Below are 24,588 nucleotides of genomic sequence, written 5' to 3' on the forward strand. Positions count from 1 at the left end.
CACCAGGATGGTAGAACTGGTTTGACAAGGTCCCGGCAGGACTCTTTGTTCTGTTGGAGTAAGGACTGACCCCAAAAAGCATTAGCTGACGAGAAGGTGGCGTTTGTCTTTGGAATGAGAAAACCCAGCTATTAGCTTTTTTTATGGGAGTACCCTCTCTGTAAAATGTTTGCTAGTATATTGTGGGATTTACTGTTTCCAGTGTGATAGATTTACATCCACTTAACAAACTTCTTGTGGTATTTTTGGTGAAGGCAGCACTTCACTTAGCGGATTTGGATATGAGGCCCAACACTAACAACACAGTATGCACAGCTAATGAGAGGGGAACGGGCGTAGCGTGATTAGCTAATGCTAATCAATGGTAACACAACTGCTCTGCTTTCCTTTTGGCCTTCATATTTGAGAGTACTTCTGTTTGTTGCTTGAAAATTGAGTATGTTGGGTGAGTCAAGTAGTTTTTCTGAAAAAGCGAGTTTGAGGGTTAAACGTACAAGTAAATTTAGACCTAAAAGACACTTTTTTGTTTGTTAAAAATGTGAGTGCAAAGGTTGCAAAAATTCTGTCAAGTTTCATAGTTGGAATCTTATTCAGGGAAAGAAAACCACAGAGTATGCAGCCTGATAGCTTCCAAGCTTGTCCCTCTCAATAAAAGGCCCAATCAACTCATAAGAGTGAACATGCGCGAACGCTAAACTGTGTTGATGAATTCCAACATTAGGGGCATTCAGTGATTTAACAACACCATCACACAGGTCATGTAAGGCTTTGTGAGGCATTACACAACTTTTTTTCCGAGATATTAATTTCAGTGTTCAGCTCCTCATCTCCGCAGTATATTTGTTTTGCGAGCCCATCCGTGTCTTGTTTCCAGTCCGGGTACATTTGTGAGGTTGTCTTCTCGAGATGATTTAAGATCCCCAGATCAGTTTTAGATCATATCTGTTGACATCATACCTTTGTTATACCAGATACCTTTAGGATCTAACTTGACATGCCAGAGGAGAATTCAAGGACAGTGAAAAAGGAAGAATCTGAATCATCTTTCTTTCTACAGATCAGCCTTTCCCAAACTTATTAAGCCGTGTAATAATGCTTCGAAATGCACAATGTATCATGTAGCATATTTTCCCAGGCTCCATTTTGTGGAAAATTGACTTTTTAAAAGATTGCATACAAATTGTTGGGCCTCTGGAGTACCTGTTCACCAATCAAGTGTAAAATTATGAGACCAAGTTCATGTTTTTTTCTGGCTCAACTTGAGGAAGAGGTGCTACCATTTTGACCGTTTACCACAATGTTCATGTATTCTGTGAATTGTACTGACTCATTTTCTTTTACGGGAAGCATGCTTTAAGTTAAGCATCTGAAAAAGAATATGGCTATTTTCAAGTTAAAGCATTTATTTATTAAAATGTGCATTGGAAAATGATAATCCCCTTTGTACAGTGGATCCATCTGTACAAAGTCCTGCTACCACTTGTGAAAATGCTTTTATTGTCTTTATGGTCGGTCACTTTTTATTTCTGCAGTCCAAGCTCTGCTTCTCCACCAGTGCTGAGAACGTCTGTGGATTTGTGTGTGTTGAATCCAGGTGGAGCAGCTAATTGAACTGGCCAATTACCAAGTCCTGAGCCAGCAGCAGAAGAGTCGGGCTTTCTACCGTTGCCAGGCCACCCGACTCATGACGGGCGCAGGCAACATCTTGAAGAAACATGCTGCCGACCAGGCACGCAAGGCGGTCAGCATGCACGAGATGCGCTCCGATATCGGCGACAACGACCCCGTCTCCAAGGTGTTCTTTGAACCCGCCACCTACCAATGCTTGGAGAACTGCGGGACTGTGGCTGTGACCGTCCTGCGACGTGGCGGCGACCTGGCCAAGTCCATCTCCGTGGAGTACCGGACCGAGGACGGCACGGCCAATGCCGGCTCGGACTATGAATTCACCGAGGGCGTGGTGGTGTTCAAATCCGGCGAGACGGTCAAGGAGATCCGCGTGGGAATCATTGATGACGACATATTTGAGGAGGATGAGAACTTCCTCATTCATCTGTCCAACATCAAAGTCCTGGCCTCAGAAGGCGAGGAGCGCACAGAGGACGAATCTGCAAACCACGTGGACTCAGTGGCCTGCCTGGGCTTGCCGTCCACGGCTACTGTCACCATCTTTGATGACGACCACGCCGGCATCTTCACGTTTGAGGAGCCCGTCATCCACGTGAGCGAGAGCGTGGGCACCATGGAGGTGAAAGTGCTGAGGACGTCAGGTGCCCGCGGCGTGGTCACACTGCCCTACAAGACGGTGGAGGGGACTGCGCGGGGTGGCGGTGAGGACTTTGAGGACGTCCACGGCGTGCTGGAGTTCCAAAACGACGAGATCTTGTAAGTAACCACGCTGCCGTGTGTGCTGGTGATGAGGAAGTGAGGTGCGATGTGGTCACGACGATGGTTCGCTCAACTCTACACTTAACTTTCTTCATTTCTATCAATCTGGCCATTCTCCTCTTGAGTTTTTGCTTCCTTGGGATGCTCTTTTGATCTGCCGAGGGAAGGGGGGGGGTCTTGTGTCAAATGATTTAACGAGAATCATACTTAGCTATATGTTGTCAAATTTAGGAGACTGAGCCAAAGGTAGAAAAGGAACCAAATACAAATACTGTCTAGTACCTCGATTTACTACCTAAATTATGAATTGTCGCTTGGTAGATTATTTTTTGGTGGGGGTTTTACGGCAAGGCAATCAACTGAAGTGACAGCCACACCCACTGATGAATTTTCAGACATTAACTAAACAAACAAGATGCTAATTCCTATATTGTTGATCTTGAAAGTAAGGTATGATGCGGTTGCATCGATAGCTCGCTCAACTCTGACAACTTCCTCCTTCATTTCCATCAATCATTTTACCCCCCTTTGATTTGGGATTCCACTTGACTGCCATTTTCATGCATTAGAGGTCAAAGATTGGGCTTCAGTGAGATTCAAGTGGCCAATTTGAAGACACCGGGCCACTTGGGGTGAACCTTGCGTTTGTATATTTCCCTCCGTATTTTATTTCATGTTTTAGCATTTTTGTACCGCTGTGCTAAAGTCTAGCAAACTGCAACATTATTTTATTGCCTATCACGACAAGAAAGGTGATTCCGATTAATATCCGGATTCTAATACCCACAAAGGGCGGCCCGGTAGTCGAGTGGTTAGCACACCGGCTTCACAGTGCAGAGGTCGCCGGTTCGCGTCCCGGTTCGGCCTCGCTGTGTGGAGTTTGCATGTTCTCCCCGGACCCGCGTGGGTTTTCTCCGGGTACTCCGGTTTCCTCCCACACTCCAAAAACATGCATGGCAGGCAGATTGGCCACTCCAAATTGTCCCGAGGTGTGAGTGTGAGAGTGACTGTTGTATGTCTTTGTGTGCCCTGCGATTGGCTGGCAACCAATTCAGGGTGTCCCCCGCCTTGTGCCCGAAGACAGCTGAGATAGGCTCCAGCAACCCCCGCGACCCTAATGAGGAATAAGCGGTACGGAAAATGAGATGAGATAATACCCACAAACACAACAAGGCTACAATATGCTAACTTCCCATTTTAAAAGACAAGCTAAACTTCACTACGGTTAGGTGATTAATTATGATTGTGAAAGTAATAGCCAGTAACAAGAGTGTGATTGTGAATATGATAGTATCGCCACCAAAAGTAGCTTTGTGTGAATTTATAGAGCATAACGCTTCAGCCAAGTAGCGACAAACCATGAAACTTTTTCATGTCCAGTTGACTTTTTTTTTGCCACCGTAAATGGAGAATTACTTGAAGGTTAAGACTTGATATTTATTTATGACCTACTCACAGACTTGTATGTGACTTAAAGCCATCACTGCTTTTTGGATTGCAACGCGTCGCCATTTTAATCCATTCAGGGTTGCTATCGATCACCAGCCTCCTTCCCGCTTTGCACGCTCAGCAGGTTCCGTCCTCTGTATATTAATAACTGGGTTATTTGTTGCTCTTAAGCGGCAAGGAATTAAAAGCTGAAGTATTTCACGATAGATCACGCAGGAGGCGGCGCATTGCCCTGAGAACAGCACAGCCGATCGATAAACTCGTCAACTTGCCGCATACGCAAGGTTAAACCCCTGTTTCCCGCTGACTTGTGCGGGAGCATCGCAGGGGCAATCGTTTCCAGTCGAGCTCTTAATTTTAGCACTGAAAAAAAAGAACAACCTGATTTTCGGCAATGGACCGTCGTTATCTGACAAGCTTCATTTCAACCTGGACATGCACGCAAGCTGACATTTAAAGGTGTAAACAATAAAGACAAAACAGTTTTTTTTTGTTTTACGGGTTAAGTCGTTTTCTCTCCGACTGCTCATTCAGGCATCCTAACATCATGGATGGCGAACAAGCCTGCATCGTAAATCAGCGATTGCGGTAAAGCCACCCCCGTCTCCGCTCTCGTCCGTTGGGGCTTTACTAGACTGCAATAAAGTTCACATCTTTGAACTGATGGACCTTTCGCCATGGCGACCATTTGTCGCTTTATAGCCAACATGCAGATCGCCCATAACCGTTTCGAACGGTCCATGTTGGCTTGGTGATTATCTTTTGAAGACCTTTGCTTGCATTGTTTCTCATCAGTCTTACAGATGTGTTTTTGCCTCCACCAATGGCTGCAACGTTCCTGATTTGAAGGATTATTTGTGGTGGTTCTGTTTATTGCTTTTGCACATGTTGGTGGATTTTAAAGGTCAACCGACACCTCCGGTCAAGTTGCGTCCATAATTTGTAATATCACTTCAAATGACTTCTATTGACTGCATTTTACAAAGATTCCACCGCATATACCTATATTTTCATTTTTAAAACTTGTGCTGAACATTCATGAAGTCTTGTTTTCGAGTTGATGACGATGCCGGAGTGACGTCGCTTAGGGAACGCCCCTGACCGAGAAAGCGACAAACAGTGCATTTTGGGTGCTTTGTTTTGTCGGAATACACTGTGTTGATCGCGAAATTAGAAAGAAAACAACATGAATAACGCAATGGTGAATCGTTGTGTGGCAGCCAATTGCGGTAACACCCATAAAGAAGGTGTAAGTTGACACAAATTCCCAGCGGACAAAACCAGCCATTTCCAACGGACCAGAGCAGTATTGCACCAGCCGAGGAGCTCCCCGGAGTGTGTGAATCCTCGCTTGGATAACCGCTGTCATCCCTTCAACCTGACAATGGGTAGAAAGTTGCTTCCAGTGGTGAAAGAGAGATCGTCATAATAGTGGAGCAAACCTATCGGACACACATTCAGCTTCTGGAACGAAGAGCAAATGCCCAATCTGGCACATCTATAAAAAGCAGCTGCACGCTCACAATGCAGGAATTCAAATACCTTCATTAAGCACTTGAGTATGTTGTCATCCTCCCCAACTCCTTGTTGCTTTTTGTGTTGAGGGCGAGATGAGTATGTGCAGTATGTCGATCAATCACGCGAGGTGTATCGCTGCCGCCTTTCCTTGAGAGGCATCGATCCATTTAATCTGTCCTGCACACGTACACACACACACATACACAGGAACACACACAAAACCGCGCCTGGCCTCTTCCGTTTGAAGCTTTGTATCGAGACCACCTCGCCGATGCGCTTCAGCTTCTATTTGTATAAAAGCCTTGTCCATATGAAATTGTTACTAAAGGTGGGTCAGCCATTTTTCTTTTTTGAAATTAGACACACTTGCTAGCTTGTTCCTCGCAAATAATGCACGGCGGTTAATCACGTCTCTAATAGCTCCACGCCAATAATGATGCACATACTAAAGACCAACCGCACAAGCATGAACAAAGTATCTCCTTAGAGTCAATTTTTGACCCTGTGAGTTAGAAGAATAGACTTGGAATTGCACACACGCACACAGACGCGCACACACACACACACACACACACACACACACACACACACACACACACACACACACACACACACACACACACACACACACACACACACACACACACACACACACACACACACACCTCTCTGCGCCATTTATGCAATCTCTATAAACAGGGAGGAGAAACGAGGTTTGGATCGAAATGAGGCTGCCTCCTACATGCACACATAAAACACACATTCAAACACACACACATGGCAGACTGGGACCTCACACTCCAGTAAGCAGCACATATTGACCTATTGAGACGCATGTTCACCAGTCACACAAGTGTTGGGTTTCTGCATTTGTGTGTGAACTCTATGTGAATGCAATTTGAGGGTTTTACAGCAACAGCGAATATTTTTGCTTTTGTTGATTATATGGCTTCAAGAGATCTTAGAATTGGGATGAAAATCTGCTTTGTTGTGAATGACTTGTCATCGCATATTGTGATTAGCTGAGTTTATAAATGCCAATTGGCGAAATAGTGACAGTTGACTGCATCCAATGTCAATGGCAAAAAAAGATTTTAAGGTTTTTAGGCTTATTGTAACACTTTTTTTAGAGTTCTAGTGGGCCCAGGTTAATTGCTAGTGAGAATGTTTGGCCACCCCGAGATTAGAGCAGTGAATTAAAACTTGTAGCATCCTTGTATACCTTTAAACAAAGCAATCAAAAGCTTGTGAAAGTTCTTGGCTGGCTCGCCGGTTTGGGCTAAATGGTATGAATGGATGACGATGTGCAGGCTAATTGTGTAACGCGCAGGGATTGGCAAATTCATCATCATCGTTTAGGGCAGCGGTAGGGGTGTCAAAGTAATTTTTTTGCCACTAGCCACATTGTAGTTATGGTTTCCTCTCGAGGGCCGTTATGAATTTGGGGAAGCCATTAGAATATTTAATCCCCTCCACATATTATACAACCAATTAATGAATAACTAGTTTTTAAATCTGAAGTCAAGAATAACGACTGTTATGGTGGGTTACATCCAAACATATAAAATTTTGGTTAGGATTTTAGCAAGCATCATTGAATTTAAGTTTAATTTGCTTTTGCGGGCCGAAAAAATCATGTGGCGGGTCGGATTTGGCCCCCGGGTCTTGACTTTGACACCTGTGTCCTATTTGATGTTATGAATGAAAAATTTGTATTAATGTCAAATTGTAAGTTCCGGTGTCGGGCTAACGGTATATTTTTTTTTGTCTTAAGTGCTCATATTTAACTAAACCTAATGCAAAACACATTGCATATAATGTGTGCAGGATGTCTGATTAGTGCCGTGTTGCTGCAGGTTACGGTGTTAATCGTGGCAGCATTGAGTGGGCAAATTAGCGTAAGAAGTAGTAAACGTTTTCACACTCAGCTGAACCTTTCTTGGTCCCTCGTACGCCATGCTGGTTATTCTACTGCAGTGACACCAAGGAAGGTATCTGTAAAATCAATGGAAGGTGGGGGTGGTGGTGGGGGGGGGGGGGGTTCCAAGAAGAAGTCTGACAGAGTAATCAATGCAGAGGGACAGAAAAGGATGGATTCAGAGCAGAAAAGACTAACAAGTGCTGGAGTGGGGAAAAAAACTCTCACTGACAGTGTTATTCATTTTTTTATTCAACAGTGTATTTTGTGATGATATTTTTTTTCATAATTGCTCGAAGCGCTTTAGAGTTTGAACTCCACAAATTGTGTGTTCCGAGGTATCGCGCGGTTTAGCGTTTTGCAGCCTCTCTATATCTATTTTCCCCCAAGGGATTGTTTTTAAGCGGTTTTTCAGTCATCCCTGCAATGCCCTTGTATACAGGAAAGGAGAGCTGATGTATGTTTCAGCCTTTTTTTTTAATGCCAGAGAATATGTAAACACATGATCAGAATGTTTTTTTGGGGGGCGGCATGGAGAAATTATGGTTAAGGATTTGATTTCAAGACTAGGGTTATGCATTCAGTGAAGGTTGTGATTAAGGAGTGGGAGTTAGGGTGGCAGTTCGGACGAGCAGTTCAGAATATGGTGTTGATGACAGCTGGAGTTATTATTTGGGGTAAGTATAGGCATTAAGGTTGAGTTTGGGGTTACGAGTAGGGGTGTGCGTGATGGGTTTAAGGGAGTAGTTAAGTTTTGAACCCTGGTTTTCGGCGGCTAAGCTCCTGCATGTTGTAAATGTGTACCCAACCTCCTCCAATACAGCTGATTAAAAAAATCCGGATCCTTATCAGGATACCACAGAGCTTACCGATTGTCGGCCATTTCAATCAGGTGTGTGGGAGGAGGAAGATAAGGGTTACATACAGTTAGCGTTTCAAAGTAGATTTGAGGGTGAGTATTTGGGGGGGGGGGGGTGTAAATTGAGAGGTTGGGATTGGGATTGAGTTTTAAAGTAAATCATCATCAAGGTGATGATTTTGTATTAGGGTGTTGAGGGTTAGGATTCTTCTTTTCCTTTCAGCTTTTCCCTTCAGAGGTCGCCAGAGTGAATCAGTGTCCTCCATCTAACCCGGTTTTGTGCATCCTCTTCTTTCACACCAGCTACCTTCATGTCCTCTTTGACAACATCCATAAACCTCCTCTTGGGTCTTCTTTTCGGTCTCCTGCCTGGCAGTTCAAGACTCATCATCTTTCTCCCAATATAGTCACTCTCGGTCCTCTGTACATGTCCAAACCATCTCAGTCTGGCCTGTCTGAATTTCTCTCCAAAGCCTCAAATATGAGTTGTCCCTCTGATATACTCATTCCGGATCCTATCCAACCTGGTCACTGCCAAAGAAAACCTTAACATCTTCATCTCTGCTACCTCTTCTTTATCTCTTATCAATTAATCCTAAAACTCACTCCCAAAGAGGGTGGTGAGGGTTAGGATTAATTGTTCAAAATAGGGGGCAGGGTTTATTTTTCTTTAAATTTAGTTTTAGGGTTTGTAAGTGTGGTTAAAATCAATGGTTAACAATTGTATAAGGCAGTAGTGGGAAACTTTGGTTCAGAATGTAAAAACATGAATAAATAACCAACCATTAATGACGGTGTCTATGTGGCCTTCATTCTGAATATACAGTAAATGATGCTTCACTGCCAGTACTGTAAGAAAGGTGTCAGATCTTTTCTGGCCCCCACTCCTACCTCCTCCCGTTTGCTCTCCTTTGTATTCATTGCAATTGGAGAGCTAGTCACTGACTGCACTTTGTTCTTAAAAAAAAAGCTCTTTTTTCATCTCCTTCAGCACCAGCTCTGTCCTCCGCCTCAACTCGCACCAGTCTTTCTTCTCTCTAACAAGAAATTCAATAATTTTGCACTCATACCAGCCGGGCGCGAGGCGTAGTAGCTCATATTTTATGCGTTGGTATACCTGAAAAGATCCTCCTTTTCTTCCTCTTGTGGCCATTGTGTATTTACAGCATGTTTAGCATAGCATTCATAGTTCGTGGGCGATGAACAACATGAGAGGAACTTGTCCAAAAAAGGACAGAACCAGAAATGGACTCTGGTCCAGATGTACTTCGTGTGACATAAGATAAAAGCACATTGTTCAGTGAGATGAAAGAACTGTTCCGATAACGGTCATTTGTGGCTGACTATATTTACATGCATTTTACATAGTGGAGAATATTTACGAGTGGGCGTTCTTTTTGTCAAACAAGCACTTTTGTCACTTTGCTCAGACCTCTTTGTCAGACGCAGGATTCTAAAGAGTGCTCCAAGCAGATCGTTGTAGATTATGGCTGTTAGGATACCCATTAAAAAAATCAGTCAGGAATTGGGGGATGATGACATATTGACAATACATGTCAAAGAAAACTGGGCTACTGCAGCCCTTTGGAGACTGTGGGGTAGATGCCAAAGTTGTCAAGCGCTGTAAATTAATGACACTTTTTGTCCTTTATTACTCATATTTGTTAGCACTATGGCTGGTGTGTGTTTTGTTTCAGCTCCACAGTCTCTGCTGAACTGTGCAGCGTTGGTTTTTACATTGCCCGAAATCAACTCTTGATTAATTAAAATGTACTCTACATACCAAGAGGTGAATTAAGTAGAGTGTCATTTGCCTTTGTCAATGTCATTTATTAGTGTTATTGTATGGGTGCACCAAAGACTCCGCATTCTCTGCTTGACAGCTAAAACAGCCCCATGACAAGAAGGAAATACAGGGGGAAGTGTTATTCTTTGTCATTCTTCATTTCTCTTGATTTTTATCATTGACAGCAATATTAAATACTACGGAGTCTCTACTTGGCTGCGGAGGCCTGGTTTCCCGCTGCCCTCAGTCTCCTTTTAGATAAAACAGGCACATAGAAAACAATGCATTCCGGAGAGATCGTTCTTGTCCTTAACTTTGTTAGCGTTATAGCATGGCGCATTCAATACAACAACTACTCCATATACTCTATTTGGTTGTAGCGGACTGGTTCCCTACATCTCTTCTTGGATTGCACATTGCAAGAACCTGTGCATTCTCCAACAGCTTGTATTCTCCGTGCATACTCATGCAGCTGTTTTATCCAGGAGAAGACTGAGGGGTAAACTAGGCCGCTGCACCCAAACGGAGACTATGGAGTAATATATTACAGCGAAGACAAAGTGAATACGTTGGCTAATCTTTCCGTGCTTAAAACTGGAAAAGTATATCGTAGGTCAGCAGAGGCCCAATGTGCTTTTTCCCAAATGCATTGTAAGAGTTTTAGTTTTTACTTTTGGAGCAATGGTAGCACTTCCTTTCTGTCTCTTTCTTCATTAAGTCAGCAACATTTTAATTTATGACACCGCTAAGCTGTGGAAGACGTGTGACTAATAAGCATGCTGAGGTAATAACGTCGATAAGGGTTCCATTCTTTAAGAATCTGATGATTTGCATGCAGCCTGACTGTGTCGATGAATTTGACATTTCGAGCCAAGCTGGCTATTCGGAGCTATTTCGACTCTGATCTGACATTTTCCAATAGATTAAGGACCTACATCGGGTAAGGGTGATGAAAGAAGTGCCAATAACTCGGATGAGAAGCTGATTTGAGACGCTTAGAGTCCCAAATCATTGTGGTGAAAATATATGTGGAAAGTGGAACTGGTGTTATTGATCTTATGCACACACACACACACAAACAAACACATTCACGCAGGCATGCATTCATGTTGCAGTGAAAACTAATCTGCAGGAGCTGCAGTGTGCACAATCCCAAGTTTAGCGATGTGATACCATTACTGCTTCCAGCTCAGATCCTTGAAGTGTTTAGTCTGTGTCCATACTAGTTAAAGGTGTAATGAACACTAAAGATCTTTTTATGGGTGAAAAATTAAAAAGCAATGGAGAAAGCCAAGGATGAGTTCAGTAAAAGTGGTTGCAACCAAACTAAAAAAAAAAAAAAAAAAAAAAAACTGGATACCGTTCAAGTGAAAACAAACATACCAAAGCATGTAAAAAATCTAACATCATTCAGAGACATATATTCTTTATCTGTTGCAAAAAAGGATCTCATAAAACTGCAGTAACTTCCTTTAGCTGAATGAAACTCTTCTTCTTGTCTGCATGACTATTATTATACTGCTCCCCAGTGGCCAGGTTTTTTATGTGTTTGCAATGAAGTACACCATTGTAATTACAATACAATACAATACAATACAATACATATTGATTTATATAGCGCTTGCAAAAAATGCACCTTTGAAAAGACGAAGGCCCATTGTGGGAGGTTTTCTGATTCTGATTCTGAAGTATATGCCGAAACATGTATGGTAATTGAACACTTAAAAAAGCCACTGTCTGCAAGAAAATAATCTGTTTAAGTTATATAACAAGTAGACAGTATGAACTTAACAATACTAAAAAGGATGATGTTTCTTTTTTTAGTTTTTGAAGAGGACGCATTTCCATTCATTTACCAGGAGCTCTTGTAGTAACTCTGACAAACACACAGACGCATGCACAAACACATGCACAACCCTCAAATGTCACTGTGGAACACGACAGGACTGTTAAAGTGTGTGTGTGTGTGTGTGTGTGTGTGTGTGTGTGTGTGTGTGTGTGTGTGTGTGTGTGTGTGCGTGCGTGCGTGCGTGCGTGCGTGCGTGCGTGCGTGCGTGCGTGCGTGCGTGCGTGTGTGTGTGTGTGTGTGTGTGTGTGTGTGTGTGTGTGTGCGTGCGTGTGTGTGTGTGTGTGTGTGTGTGTGTGTGTGTGTGTGTGCGCGCGTGCGTGCGCGCGTGCGTGCGTGTGTGAGTTTGTGTAAAAGTTAGCAAAACAAAAAAAACAAGAAGGAAATCCCACAGACTCAGGCCAGAAACTACATTGAGCTAACCTGACCAGTGACAGCTTCCTCTTTCAAAACTAAAAGTTCACAAAAACTGGAAGTGTTTGCTTTGAAAACAACACTGAACAAAAGCCGCTTTCTCGCAGAGATCATTCAAAGTTGTCGCATTCAAGTTACACAGCCAATATTCATCTGCCTTCACCTTGTATACAGAATACTGCAAAGGGAGAAATTGGGGTTGTTGTCTTGTAAAGCAACTGCCTCTTTCACACTGAGAAATTGGCAGGAATTTGTACACCTGTGCCTTTCACACAATTTTCCGTCAACTACCTGAAGCGGGCTATTGCGCTCTGGTATGGCTTCACGCATTCACATAATGAGAAAGAGGCATGGGGATGTCAAACACGAACAACCCTGAAGTATGGAGAGACATTTCAAAGGAGCCGAATAAATCTAGTGTTGCGTCCGTCAGCGCCTGACAGCTTGTCTATATGTCTTAGGGTTGAGCTTTGCCCACAATGCCCCTGTGACCGCTTGCTGCCTGTCGCCATGGTGACAGTGTGTCCCCCGGTGAGCTATGATTGGACTAGCCGACTGTCAAGTCGATAAGGGTTGCTTGAGTGTGTCATGTATCGTGTGTATAATTTTGTTGCTGCCCTGTGTGTGTGTGTGTGTGTGTTGTGTGTGCGCGCGTGTGTGCTTGTGTGTTTGTGTGTGCGTGTTTGTGCATGTGTGTTCAGGATCTGCAATTTTATAGATTACTATTACCGGAAAATCAATATTAATTGTCGGTACCTGTTGATGGCGTGTCAGAATATGCTTTAGCACAAAGCTAATGGAATGTCATTACACAAAACATTTTAGTTTAAAACATAAATTTGGATTTCAATTGTTGTTATATTTCCTTTGTATGTATTGCTGTTCCATGTGTGTAAAGTCACAGTTGTCTGAAGGTTTAGAATTAGTGTCACACAGATGCTAGTTTGGTCTTGGCTATTTACATTACGTTACATGTTATATGTTAGCTTTAAGCTAGTGGACTTTTTTTGGACAAAATGATGTTGTTTGGTGAAGATTTCAGTATTTTCATGCACAACAATTCTCTTTCATCATATGCTTTGGTTGCTGCGCAGTCTGTTTTTGGTCGAGCCCAACCGCTCATATGGTATTTTTGTGTTTTGATACCATCCAAAATAAATAAATACATGAATAAATAAATAAAACATCTATCTATCTAACGATCGACCGCTCTTTCTCTATCTCTCTATCTCTCAATCTCTTGATTTCTCGAGCTCTCGATCTCCTCTCCTCTCTCTTTCTCTCGATCTCTCTCGCTCTCTCTCTCTTTCTCTCTTTCTGTATCACAAACAAAATAAATAGATACGGTACACTAATTCAATACCCAAAATATAATTCATAACATGAGTTCAGAATTGTGGACTTTCTCTTAAATACAAAGTACAATGTTTAATTCTCCATTGTTTTACATGGCCAACCAACCATAGTTGGAAAACCTTTTGTGAGAGTCATTTCTTCCGAATGATGTTATGTTTTTTTTTTACATTGAAAGAGTGATAATAGTTGTTAAGAATTTTTATAAATAGTGTGTAATAAGTGAAGGCCATGCACACTGACCAATACTTACTTTTTGACACCCTTTACAACACAAACTAAGAGTTATCAGAACCCTCCAGCATAGGGCTAAACTAATACCAATTAGCATTGAAGGTAGAGAAAAGGAGTCAAAACATATCAGGAGAGCACTCACCAACTGTGGGTACCCTCAGTGGTCATTCAACAAATGTCAGAAAGAAAGAATAGGGAATGAAACCAAAAATTCTCAAGATACAAAAAGGAGTAGCAGTACCTTACATTGCAGGAGTCCTTTGGCAACACAAACCTCCTAGTTATTTCAAACCAATAAACACGTTAAGGCAAAAATTAGTGCATCCAAAAAATAGGCTACCAAATGAAAAACAAAGTAATGTAGTTTATTCAATACATTGTAAGAATGAAAATTGTAAAGAGCAGTTGTCATGATCTGGTTGGTGACCAACTGGTGGCGCTGTCGGCCCCGCCTGCACCTGCACAGGTGCCGGTCGTTTCCAATCAGTCACACTCAAAAGGACACCTGGCACGACCATTGGGTGTCGGGTAATTGTTATATGTCATTGAATGCTGTTGAACACATTGTATGCTGTTGGATGCAATTGTATGCATTGTGTCTAGTGCATGTGTTTGTTTAATCTTGGCGGACTTTTAATCTTGGTTTTCTTTTGATACTTTGTATTTTTTCCATTCAGATGATTTTGATGTTTTACATTTTGTTCCTGCTGACTTTATTTTAATACAATTTCTCAAATACAACCTCCTGCTCCCTCTTGCCTGCTTTTTGGGATCCGCACCCGTCATCACCACCTTGCAAACCGTGACAGCAGTACATTGGGGAGACTCAACAAATTCTCAAAAAAAGACTTTATCAACATCGCAGGGATAATACTAGTGGGCCTCAATCGGCAGTACATTTGCACCTAAAAGCTAGCAACCACTCATTTGACGACAATAAGGTTAAAATCTTAGCGAAAGAACATAGATGGTTTGAAAGGGGGGTAAAAGAAGCGATTCTCATAAAACAAATAAATCCTTCATTAAACCGTTCTGGTGGGGTGAGGTTAAATTTGGATCGTTCATACAATAGCCTGCTTAGGCAAAACAGGTTAGGCAACATTCGTAATGCTGATGAGGTGATACCGGTGGGAGTGGGACAAATAGGCCAGTCGTTAGTCAGGAATGTAGGAACAATCAGTGGGGCCACAGGGAGTGGTCCTCTGCTCCCCACAACCTATGAGTAGGGACCTATCATAGCTGTGTCCGGCGCCGCCATGACTGGACATTACGGATATATAAATAGGGCCGATATGACCAGTCAGACTTTAGTTCGCTGACGAAGCCTCTTGGATAGGAGGCGAAACGTCCGACACCTTCAAAAAGTACAGATGACGGCTGAAGAAACCTTCTCATCGATGGACCACTCCTGTACGACTGAGAGCTTACACAGAAGTGTGTAATAAGAGTTTTAAACCTGCTGCGATAAAATTGTTTAAGCACATGGAAAAGGTAAAAAGTAGTATATCAAAATATTATAAGTCAAAGTCAGCTTTATTGTCAAATATGCTAAAATGCATAATATGGTCTCTATATGGCAATTTTTTTCACTCATAGCACCATACCTATACACTGTAATGTACACACGCATGCACTTAAGCCTATAGTGGATGTAGGCTATCATCCTTTTCTAACCGACTTCTGTAATGAAGAGGAGGAACATGAGGTGGAAGCCAGAGAGAAAGGCCTGGGGGGGTGTCTTCTTCCTCTTTCTTTTCCTACCATTTCGTAAATCCTCTTACCCAAGACCGTTCCTTCAATCACCCGCTAACTTTCTCTCTGGCTCACCTTTCATCGCTCTCTGCTCATTGCTGGGTCGTCTCTCTGAAGATTATGTACGCTTTCTTTTTTTATGTGCACGCCCGGTTTTAGTTGAAAATATGGCACCCGGGTGCCACGTGTTGTTCAATATTGTCAATAAAGTAATTATTTTCTCTCTCTCTCTCTCTCTCTCTCTCTCTCTCTCTCTCTCTCTCTCTCTCTCTCTCTCTCTCTCTCTCTCTCTCTCTCTCTCTCTCTCACTCACTCACTCACTCACTCACTCACTCACTCACTCACTCACTCTCTCTTTATTTATTTATTTTTACAAAAATGTATACAGTATATGCTGCATCTTTAAAAATACAGATTGATTAGAATAAAAATGCTATTTTGCTACTTAACTATTTATTCATCTATTTATTCCCTATATAAAAATACGGTTACGTTATCATGGAGTGGGGAAATTAAATATTTCAAGTGTGAAAAAAGAACAAATATATTTTTAAATACTGAACACTATCTACATTATATTAAAATGAATTATGTTTTTAAATACATTTGTATCAATAAATACAAATGAAATACACAAATAACAAATAATAATAATAAAAAAACAAATAATACACAAAAAAATACAAAAAACTGTCATGATTGCTTTACATGTATAATACATAAAAACATAATATTTCTTTTTAAAATAATTAGTTTTAAATGCATTTTGTATTTATGATACTTAAATGAGCACAATCAACAATAAAAGGCGCATTACATCTTGTATTGATGCTTCAATTCACCCTGAAGTTGTAAAATTGACGTGCATTTGACAGTAATGTCGCTGGTATGAATCTTGATTTTTGGCATTAAACATCAGTTTCCTTTCCCCCTCCAGTACAAAAGCTTGTCTGGCAGTAGCACATCAAAAGCTGGACAGCTGGTGCATGAAATGAGTCCAATACTAAGGTTTGTCTTATAGTCTCCTGGCATACGCTGCCTTCATAGTGCCTACAAAGTCAATCTTGGGGGGCTCACACAACAGTTCCTGACACATCTTACAAGCTGCATGACAGTGATATGCCATATTATAAGTGAGCCCCCAAAGCATTTTCGTCAAATTATTAAAGCATTAGTTTGTCTCTGGTCTCTTTTTAGTCAACATGGGATGCTTTTTCTCCCTTCCCAACGTGGGCGTCATCAGCCGTAATGTTAGTCCAGATTCCGAGCTAGTGGGAGTAAATTACAATGGAAGCGCAAGCGGACTCAAAGAGATGAAATAAACCTAATAACATTAAAAGGTTAGCTCACACGTATTGTGGGCAGGTGACATTTGGCCTTAAAGGTCACAGTTTAATTCACAGTAAGAGGCACAATATTACTAAAAAAGGGGAAAATGTCAAATGCCGTGCGGGATCAGTCAATTCAGTATGAAATATTCATGCGTTTGTCTTGTCTTTTGAGGAAAGTGTTCTTTTTTTCTGGAGTATGCCACACGCTCCTCTTTTTCGGAAAGCAACAATGCCACCATATGGTTTCAAGCATGTAAAACTGAAATACTGTAGTCTATATGCTGAGCAAAGCTCAACATCAAAACATATGGTAAAATGTCTTCTTTTCCAGAATTAAACGCTGCAGCCAACCTGAATCAATGACCGACTATTTTTCATCTCGTATGTCCCCAACTGTGCGAATAAAATATTCAGCGAGGCTGCTCGTTTGTTGTCCGTTTGAACGGTTGCAATCACACAACCACATCATTATTAAAACACCCGTTACTGTGAAAATGGCTTCGTCTTTAAAAAAAAGTAACAACTACAAAAAAATAACTGTGTTATGCTGCATGTCTACAATGCAATGCAATACACACACAATGCTGCAATACAATGCTGCATGTCTTACGTTGCATTGGATGGGAAGTTCGCCCCTACCAACGTGGGCGCCACATAGGCCTGTACATGTTTTTCTCTTATCTGTTCACTGTAAAATGCTACTCAACTAATTTGACGACCGCTTTGTCAAATGCCAATTTAAATGGACTTAGTAAATCCAGGTGGGCTCTGTTAAATCATGGGACCACAGTGGGCATCATAAAGGGACCAAGTGGTCCCTTTCCAGTGCACTGCAGACGCTCTTCTGGTCCCCGCTGAGCCTCTTTTGGTCCACTTGTCATCCCGACACACGCACACGAACACTCTCCAGTCCTTTTACTTCGGCTCGCTCGTTCGCCGGCTTTGCATTAACCGGAGGAGGAGGCAGGGAGGCGTGGGAGTGGTGGGGGGCGGCGAGAGGAAATGGAAAGAGCCACGGTCTTGTTTCCATTGCTTCACCCAGAAGGAAAGTGAGAGAGAGGCAGAAGAAGCCACGAGGAAGATGCCAAAGTGACAAATGTCTGACCGTAAACTGGAGCCAAGTAGAGAAGGAAGGAAGCAGGCAGGCAGGGAGGGAGCCGAAGACTTAATTAAAGCTGTGATGAGCGGCCCCGCAAAGCATTTCTCCCACTCGTGTCTTGATTGCTGCTGGAGTTCTTAAGTGCGCACTTCCAATTTGGTATTGGACATTCTTGTTCTGGGGGTTCATCCCACCACACTGACCATTTCCAACAAGGGTCACCAATCATTTTTGGGAGTGAGTGCTATTTCTAAGGGTTCCCAGAACAGTTAGAGTTAAAACGCTTTATCTCAAAGCTTGAATAATCATATTTTATGAATAATACTTCATCTGGAGATGCTGTTCATGTGAATAATATCATGATTGTGTGGCACATTCAGTGAACTCAAAAGCGATTAGAAATGAATAGTCACAACAACAGCCACAGCAACAAGCGCAATCGTCCCATTTGTACACATCTTTAATGGACAACCGACGTCACTTTTTTGTTGACTTCAGAAAAATGTGTTATAGCATCTAAAATACCCAAAACACGCAGTATGATATTTTTATTCAAATGCAAAACACCAATAAAGTGTCCAAAATCTGCAAAACATTGAGCTGCGAATTGGGCATTTTCAGAAAGTCCCGCCCACAGTTCGTGACGTCACGCCAAGACGTCTTGCATTGCTGGAGAATCAAAACATTGGCTTTAATTTGGAGAATATGCTTTCTTGTTACACATCCAGTTATGACTATGATTCAAATAGTTCTGAAGAGGAAAGCATACATGTTTGCAATTGATTAAAGAAGTCCTTCCGTGTCATTTTGAGGCATCTGGACTGCAATGTGGCGTCCCAGAAAAGAGGCAGAAAATGGCGACCAAGGTCCCTGTGAGGAATTAATCAGCCCGTTTCCACAGGCTGATAAATTCCTTATGTGGAGCTTGGTCGCCCTCTTCTGGCTCTTTTTGGTGCAACATGACGTTTTCAGACCAAACAAGCACAGCAAAATGTATTGACGTGATGGAAGGACTGCTACAATGTGTCCTTTTTTTTCGATCAGGGGTGTTCCTTCAGTGACTTCACGTACGGACTCGTCACCAACTCAAAAACAAGACTTCCAGAATATTCAGCTTAAAACGTAAAATATAGCTATATGCGGTGGAATTTTTTAAAATAGGCTCAGTAGAAGTCATTTGAAGCCATTTTACAAATTATGGACACAACTTGTCCGGAGACGTCCGCTGTCCTTTAAAAGTGTTGTTTTTGCAACATTCCTAAGAGATCACAATGTCAAACTCATACCTGTCAACCTCCACGGCTCCATGCCCTTACAAACTGTCGTATTTTCCCTTACAAAATACAAAATAATCGTACACCATATTTTTTTTCTCAAACGTGTTTATTTATGTCGTTTAACATGTTGTATTGTACATGTGTTTCTTTGTATCATTCTTCGATGAGAAGGTTTCTTCAGGCGTCATCTGTACAAAAGTGAAGGTTTCGGACGTTTCGCCTCCTATCCAAGAGGCTTCGTCAGCGAACTAAAGTCTGACTGGTCGTATCGGCCCCATTTATATATCCCTAATGTCCAGACATGGTGGCGCCGGACACAGCTATGGTAGGTCCCTACTCTCAGGTTGGGGGGGGGCAGGGGACCCCTCCCTGTGGCCCCCACTGATTGTTCCTACATTCGTACCAACCTGAGAGTAGGGACCTATCATAGCTGTGTCCGGCGCCACCATGTCTGGACATTAGGGATATATAAATGGGGCCGATACGACCAGTCAGACTTTAGTTCGCTGACGAAGCCTCTTGGATAGGAGGCGAAACGTCCGAAACCTTCACTTTTGTACAGATGACGGCTGAAGAAACCTTCTCATCGATGGACCACTCCTGTACGACTGAGAGCTTACACAGACGTATTTATATCATTCTGTACATATTCTTAATAAATGATGAAATTACAAGTGTTGCTTAATTACTAGTGTTCTCTATTGTATGCCACTGTTGAGGAGTCTTCTGGTTCTTTTTTAGGAGTGAAATGAACATCCATTGATCGATATGTTTTCCAGACTTCTGTTTTTGGCGTGGCTCTTTGAATCAAAATGTGTCTTTAAATCATCAAAACAGGAGGCAGCTATTTTTATGTCTTTTTTTGCAAGCAACACAATACGAATATTCCACACCTTTCTTCGAAGCTTGTATCAATCCCTTGTATCGTCCTGACATTTGCTCCCCCTCTTTGTGATGCTTGCCTCTTCCATTTAATTTACGGCATTTTAATTCCGGTTCCGCCATTGCGACTTGATGATTGTATCCAAAGAAATGCAATGGGAAATCCCCAGGCGGCAGACACATGCACACAGTAGCATTAAACCGCTTTCTTCGTTTGCAACGGAAAAAAAATGTACCGAGATATAGGCTACCGCGGCGAACTCGTTTGACTTAATTGATTTGCCGTTTCGTGATCGTCGGTGTATACCGAATGGTACCCATAATTGACAAATTTGGGTTTTTCCGTCCAGATTTTCTTGTACGTCATACACGTCTTAAAATGCATAATAAACGTACTTTGTACGGCAAAAACGTACAGGTTGACAGGTATGCAAACTATTTTTAGAACAGGCCTGTAAGCTTGACTTGAAGTTCAGGCAATTCTATTTATCAAGTGCCAAATTACGTCACACGTTATTTCAAAGTACTTAATATATTGATCTGCTCAAAAATCTTCACCATATGTCCATTTGCAAAAGTGGTCCTGGAGCACCAAAAGTGGTTCTGGAGCACAATTTTTCTGTTGTCACACAATCTGCTGGCATGTACTGTATGTCCGCAACACACATAAACAAGCACAGATGTGTCCACAGTTTGCTCTGCATGTCCGGGAATTTTAAGCAGATCACTAACAGCCATTTTAAATGGAGGTCAGTCATGTTAAGTGAGCTCTTCTTAGACACCTCACATTCAAGAGGGTTCTTCGCCTCAAGCAGCTATCAAAGTTCCTCTGGGTCGCCATTAGGGGATGGCCTTTTTGAATTGCTTGCGTGCATGCAAAATGTGTGTCTTGGTTGCCTGCCTACCAATTAAGTGTGAAATTAAACAAAGATCTTTCTGAAAATATTTGTCAGCGATGCCATCTGAATTTTATTCATCTTATTTGTCACAATAGAGCTAATTTACACCGTACCACCCTCATACCAGGTTTCTCCACACATGACTATGAGGATATCCTGAGGGAAGATCAGCATTAAAGCTAAGCTAAAATAATTCGCTAAAAGATTTTTTTTCATTGCTGCGCTGATTAGTGTTTACGCGACCACATACTAATTTACAAGCCTATGAAGTGGTGTCTCCATGCGTGAAAATTGGTTTCCTGTTTTTTAAATTGAAATGTGGAAGCATGAAAAAAAGCCTCTTGATACTTTATTAACTCATTCACTGCCAGACGATATGCAAAAATGTGTCCACTCCAGTGCCATTGTTTTTGCAATTTTCACTCAAATTGCAGGACCCACAGAATATTGAGTTTTTAGGATAAATATAATATTAATATATAAACATAGTATTCAATGTACAATACAATACATACATTTTGGTTTATATAGCGCTTTAACAACAGCGGAATCTGTAACAAAGCGCTAACATAGACAAAAGGCAAATGCTGCCCCCTCATGGAAGAAAAAACATTGTCAGAGGTCTGACAGGCGCTTTATCGGCACCCCGAATACATTCGGGAATGGCAGCGAATGCGTTAATCAAGGACACATGACCATGAGCTATGTTTGAATTATTTTACGTCTGAGTCACATGACCACACATCTCTCCATGGACCTAAAACAGAATCATAGTTTTCAAAGTGACAAATACACATTAACATCTGACCTCCCTGTAAATCCATTTTAAACACTTTCTTCAAAATTTGTTCATGGCAGCCATAAAGTAGAGAATTGCGATTGCCGTTCAGGCAGTCGTTGTGGTCTCATAGTAAAGCAGAGATTGGAAAGCTTTCACACAGTTCTTGTAAAATTGGTTTACCCATGTCATGTGATTGCGACGGAGCTTCTCGTAATCTGATATTTCCATGCTGACGATAGTTGGGTGTTAAACACCAAACTCAGCTTGTTCTCGCTTTCAGTTCTCCCTTTCCCACAGTTGATACTGTTTTGCATCCGTTATGCTCCCATTATAAAATGAAAGTCTGGAGAATTTGCACAAGGCCCTCATCTTTGCGTTTGGTACCTTTTACACAGAATAGAAACTTGGGTAGAAAAGATCGGCTCTAATGGTGGAGTGAAAGGGTCTTTCCAGAGATGAGCTGCAAAGACTTCTATTTCCCTCGACAATTTTTACCCCTTTCCCGCCCTCTAACTCACCCTTTGTCTCCGGGGATTATTTGTCTTCGGGAATGTTTCCATTCACAATGATTACAAAAAAAAGAAAAAAGGAAATCAGCTGGTATGCATATTTGTGTATACTACGTATATGGGGTTTTCCCAAATTTACAGAGGAGTGGGTTCCAGATTATCTACGAGACAATTAAACATAAACTAGCATGTGTACATATGGATTTTCTTTTCGTTTTTTTATGCCTTGAGGACTCCATTTTGAGACACACGTGTGTGTGTGTGTGCGTCCGTGTTATTGATCAAGCTTCCCTTCTTCATCATTGGTTATCGGGTAGGGCAGCCGGCTACGTACACCATTGCACATTACTCATTGTCTGTGTGTGCACACACACACACACACACACACACACATGATAGCAAGTCTTCGATTTCCCATGTTTACCACATTAAAAGCAAAGCCTGTGTGTGACTGCATGATAATTCTTACCTCGATTTTTTTTTTCAAGGTGCTCTTTAAACCAACTCCTAATCCCCCCATTCTGATTCCTGGCTGATAAGGGAAAACAGTGCTGTGGAGGGTGGATGCTCACTTTTACAAGCAATATTCCAGCTCGACCCATATTTTCATTTTGCGGTGTGACTTCTTTCACCTTCCACCTCGACGGCGCTCGTGCACAGCATAAGTCGTCACTTGCCCTTAATGAGTTCACTTCCCGGGACATTCTAGAGCCTTTTTTCCCCTCCCTACAATGATAGCCCTGAGGTCGCAGGCAGGTCCCTCGGGTGGCCACTCAATGAGTTTGGCTCAGCTCACAAAGCAGGTGATTACATTACGTACACAAGGCAGGTTTCTGCCCTCCGTGGGTCCACCATGAGAATTCAAAACGGTGACCCACAAAGATCTTTCTCTGCCTTCTTGGGATGTAAATTGAACTGATATTTATGGAGATCGTTTGGAATATTGTTGCCTCGGAGCTGCTTCTTGATTCGAGTCGCAATTGATTTAGAAACCAAGAGAGGGCACGATAACATCAGGCTGGCATATAAGAATACGAAAAGACGTGGTACATGGTCATATGAGCGCCGCAGTCCAGTCACGCGGCTCGGCTTTTATGTTGTCTCACCAGCATTTTGTGCTGAGCCTCCTGTCGAAGGTTGAATGTCAAGAGGCGTTCCCCAATGAACTTTAAGCTTGTTCCTCAGCTGTGAAGCAGCATGGAAGGACATCTGTCACAACACACGCGCACACACACATACACAAATCTGTTCAGAATATCTATCACAAGCAGAGTCGCCAAAAGGTCTCATCAAGTCATGGCCCAAAATATGTAAAAAGGGTGCCATTTTGGTTTCAATTTGCCATTTTAGACTCATTTTGTTAAGTAATGGGGATCTTTTAAAAAATGTCGCCCCTCAAGCCCATTTAACGAATCTATTTGACTTTTGGTAGGCATGAATGTATGCCCATCTCATAGTCAACAGTTCACTGCCATTCCCAATTTTATTCGGGAATTGAAAAACATGACGTGGAGCGCCATTCCCGAATTTGTTTGGATTTTGTTTTTTTCTTGTGGGCGGTGCCGATAAAGCGCTGATCAGACCCCTGGCAATGATTTTCCCTCTCGCTAGGCAGCAGCATTTACCTTTTGTACAGCCTTCCTCACTTTCACTGCAGATAACTACAACCAAGTAACCTCGAAATAAACTTTTTTTTTGCTGCATTGAATGTTTATGTACTCCGCTTTTCCTTCTCTGGCATGTGATGAGGTCACAGACTTTCTCAGGGGCTGAGAAGACCTCTTGTTTCTATTCCCGCCAGTTGGCCCCCATTGATATTCCCAGCGGGGTGGTTTTGGAATGGTTGACAAAAAAAAGAAGGCTGGCAATGTGTTTCCCAGAGGATCCCGCCCTGCTTCCATTCCCTATTTGCACTGTCCTGGTTTAGGCGGGCAAATAATAGAATCTCTACCTGTGGCCTTGTCTGCGTTTGCTGGATCTAGAACATGGAAATGTGATATTTTAGACTACGGGATGTGAACTCGTTTTGATCATCGGCCACTTTTATATGGTTTTGGGAAACAATGAGAATGTTCCATCACCTCCACATATTTATCACACATCCAGCACACAACAAATTGATGGACACCTAATTTTAACCCTTTCCACGGCACAAACGAGTAGCCACGTCTAAAACCTTACCTTTAAAAACCAGCTATACATTCGCCTATCTTCGTCGATTTCAAGACTTTGGGAGCCATTCTACGTGTGAAACGAGTATTCTCGCAATAGGGTAGAGCTGTGGGATTTCAAT

General features: G+C 42.2%; 1 protein-coding gene across 3 annotated transcripts in view; it reads left to right on the forward strand.

Annotated features, from left to right (window-relative positions):
- The window catches only part of slc8a1b (solute carrier family 8 member 1b), a 95,774-nt gene that overhangs the window by 14,267 nt on the left and 56,919 nt on the right, over window positions 1–24,588 (forward strand). For all 3 annotated transcript variants that reach the window (XM_089011733.1, XM_089011731.1, XM_089011732.1), the window contains exon 4: window positions 1,595–2,385. In XM_089011733.1, coding sequence (XP_088867859.1) covers window positions 1,595–2,385 — 791 coding nt within the window. The remainder of the gene's footprint in view (window positions 1–1,594; window positions 2,386–24,588) is intronic.

The sequence above is a fragment of the Hippocampus bargibanti genome, linkage group LG13, assembly GCF_051943395.1.
Source record: "Hippocampus bargibanti isolate YZ-2025 linkage group LG13, ASM5194339v1, whole genome shotgun sequence".
NCBI lineage: Eukaryota > Metazoa > Chordata > Actinopteri > Syngnathiformes > Syngnathidae > Hippocampus > Hippocampus bargibanti.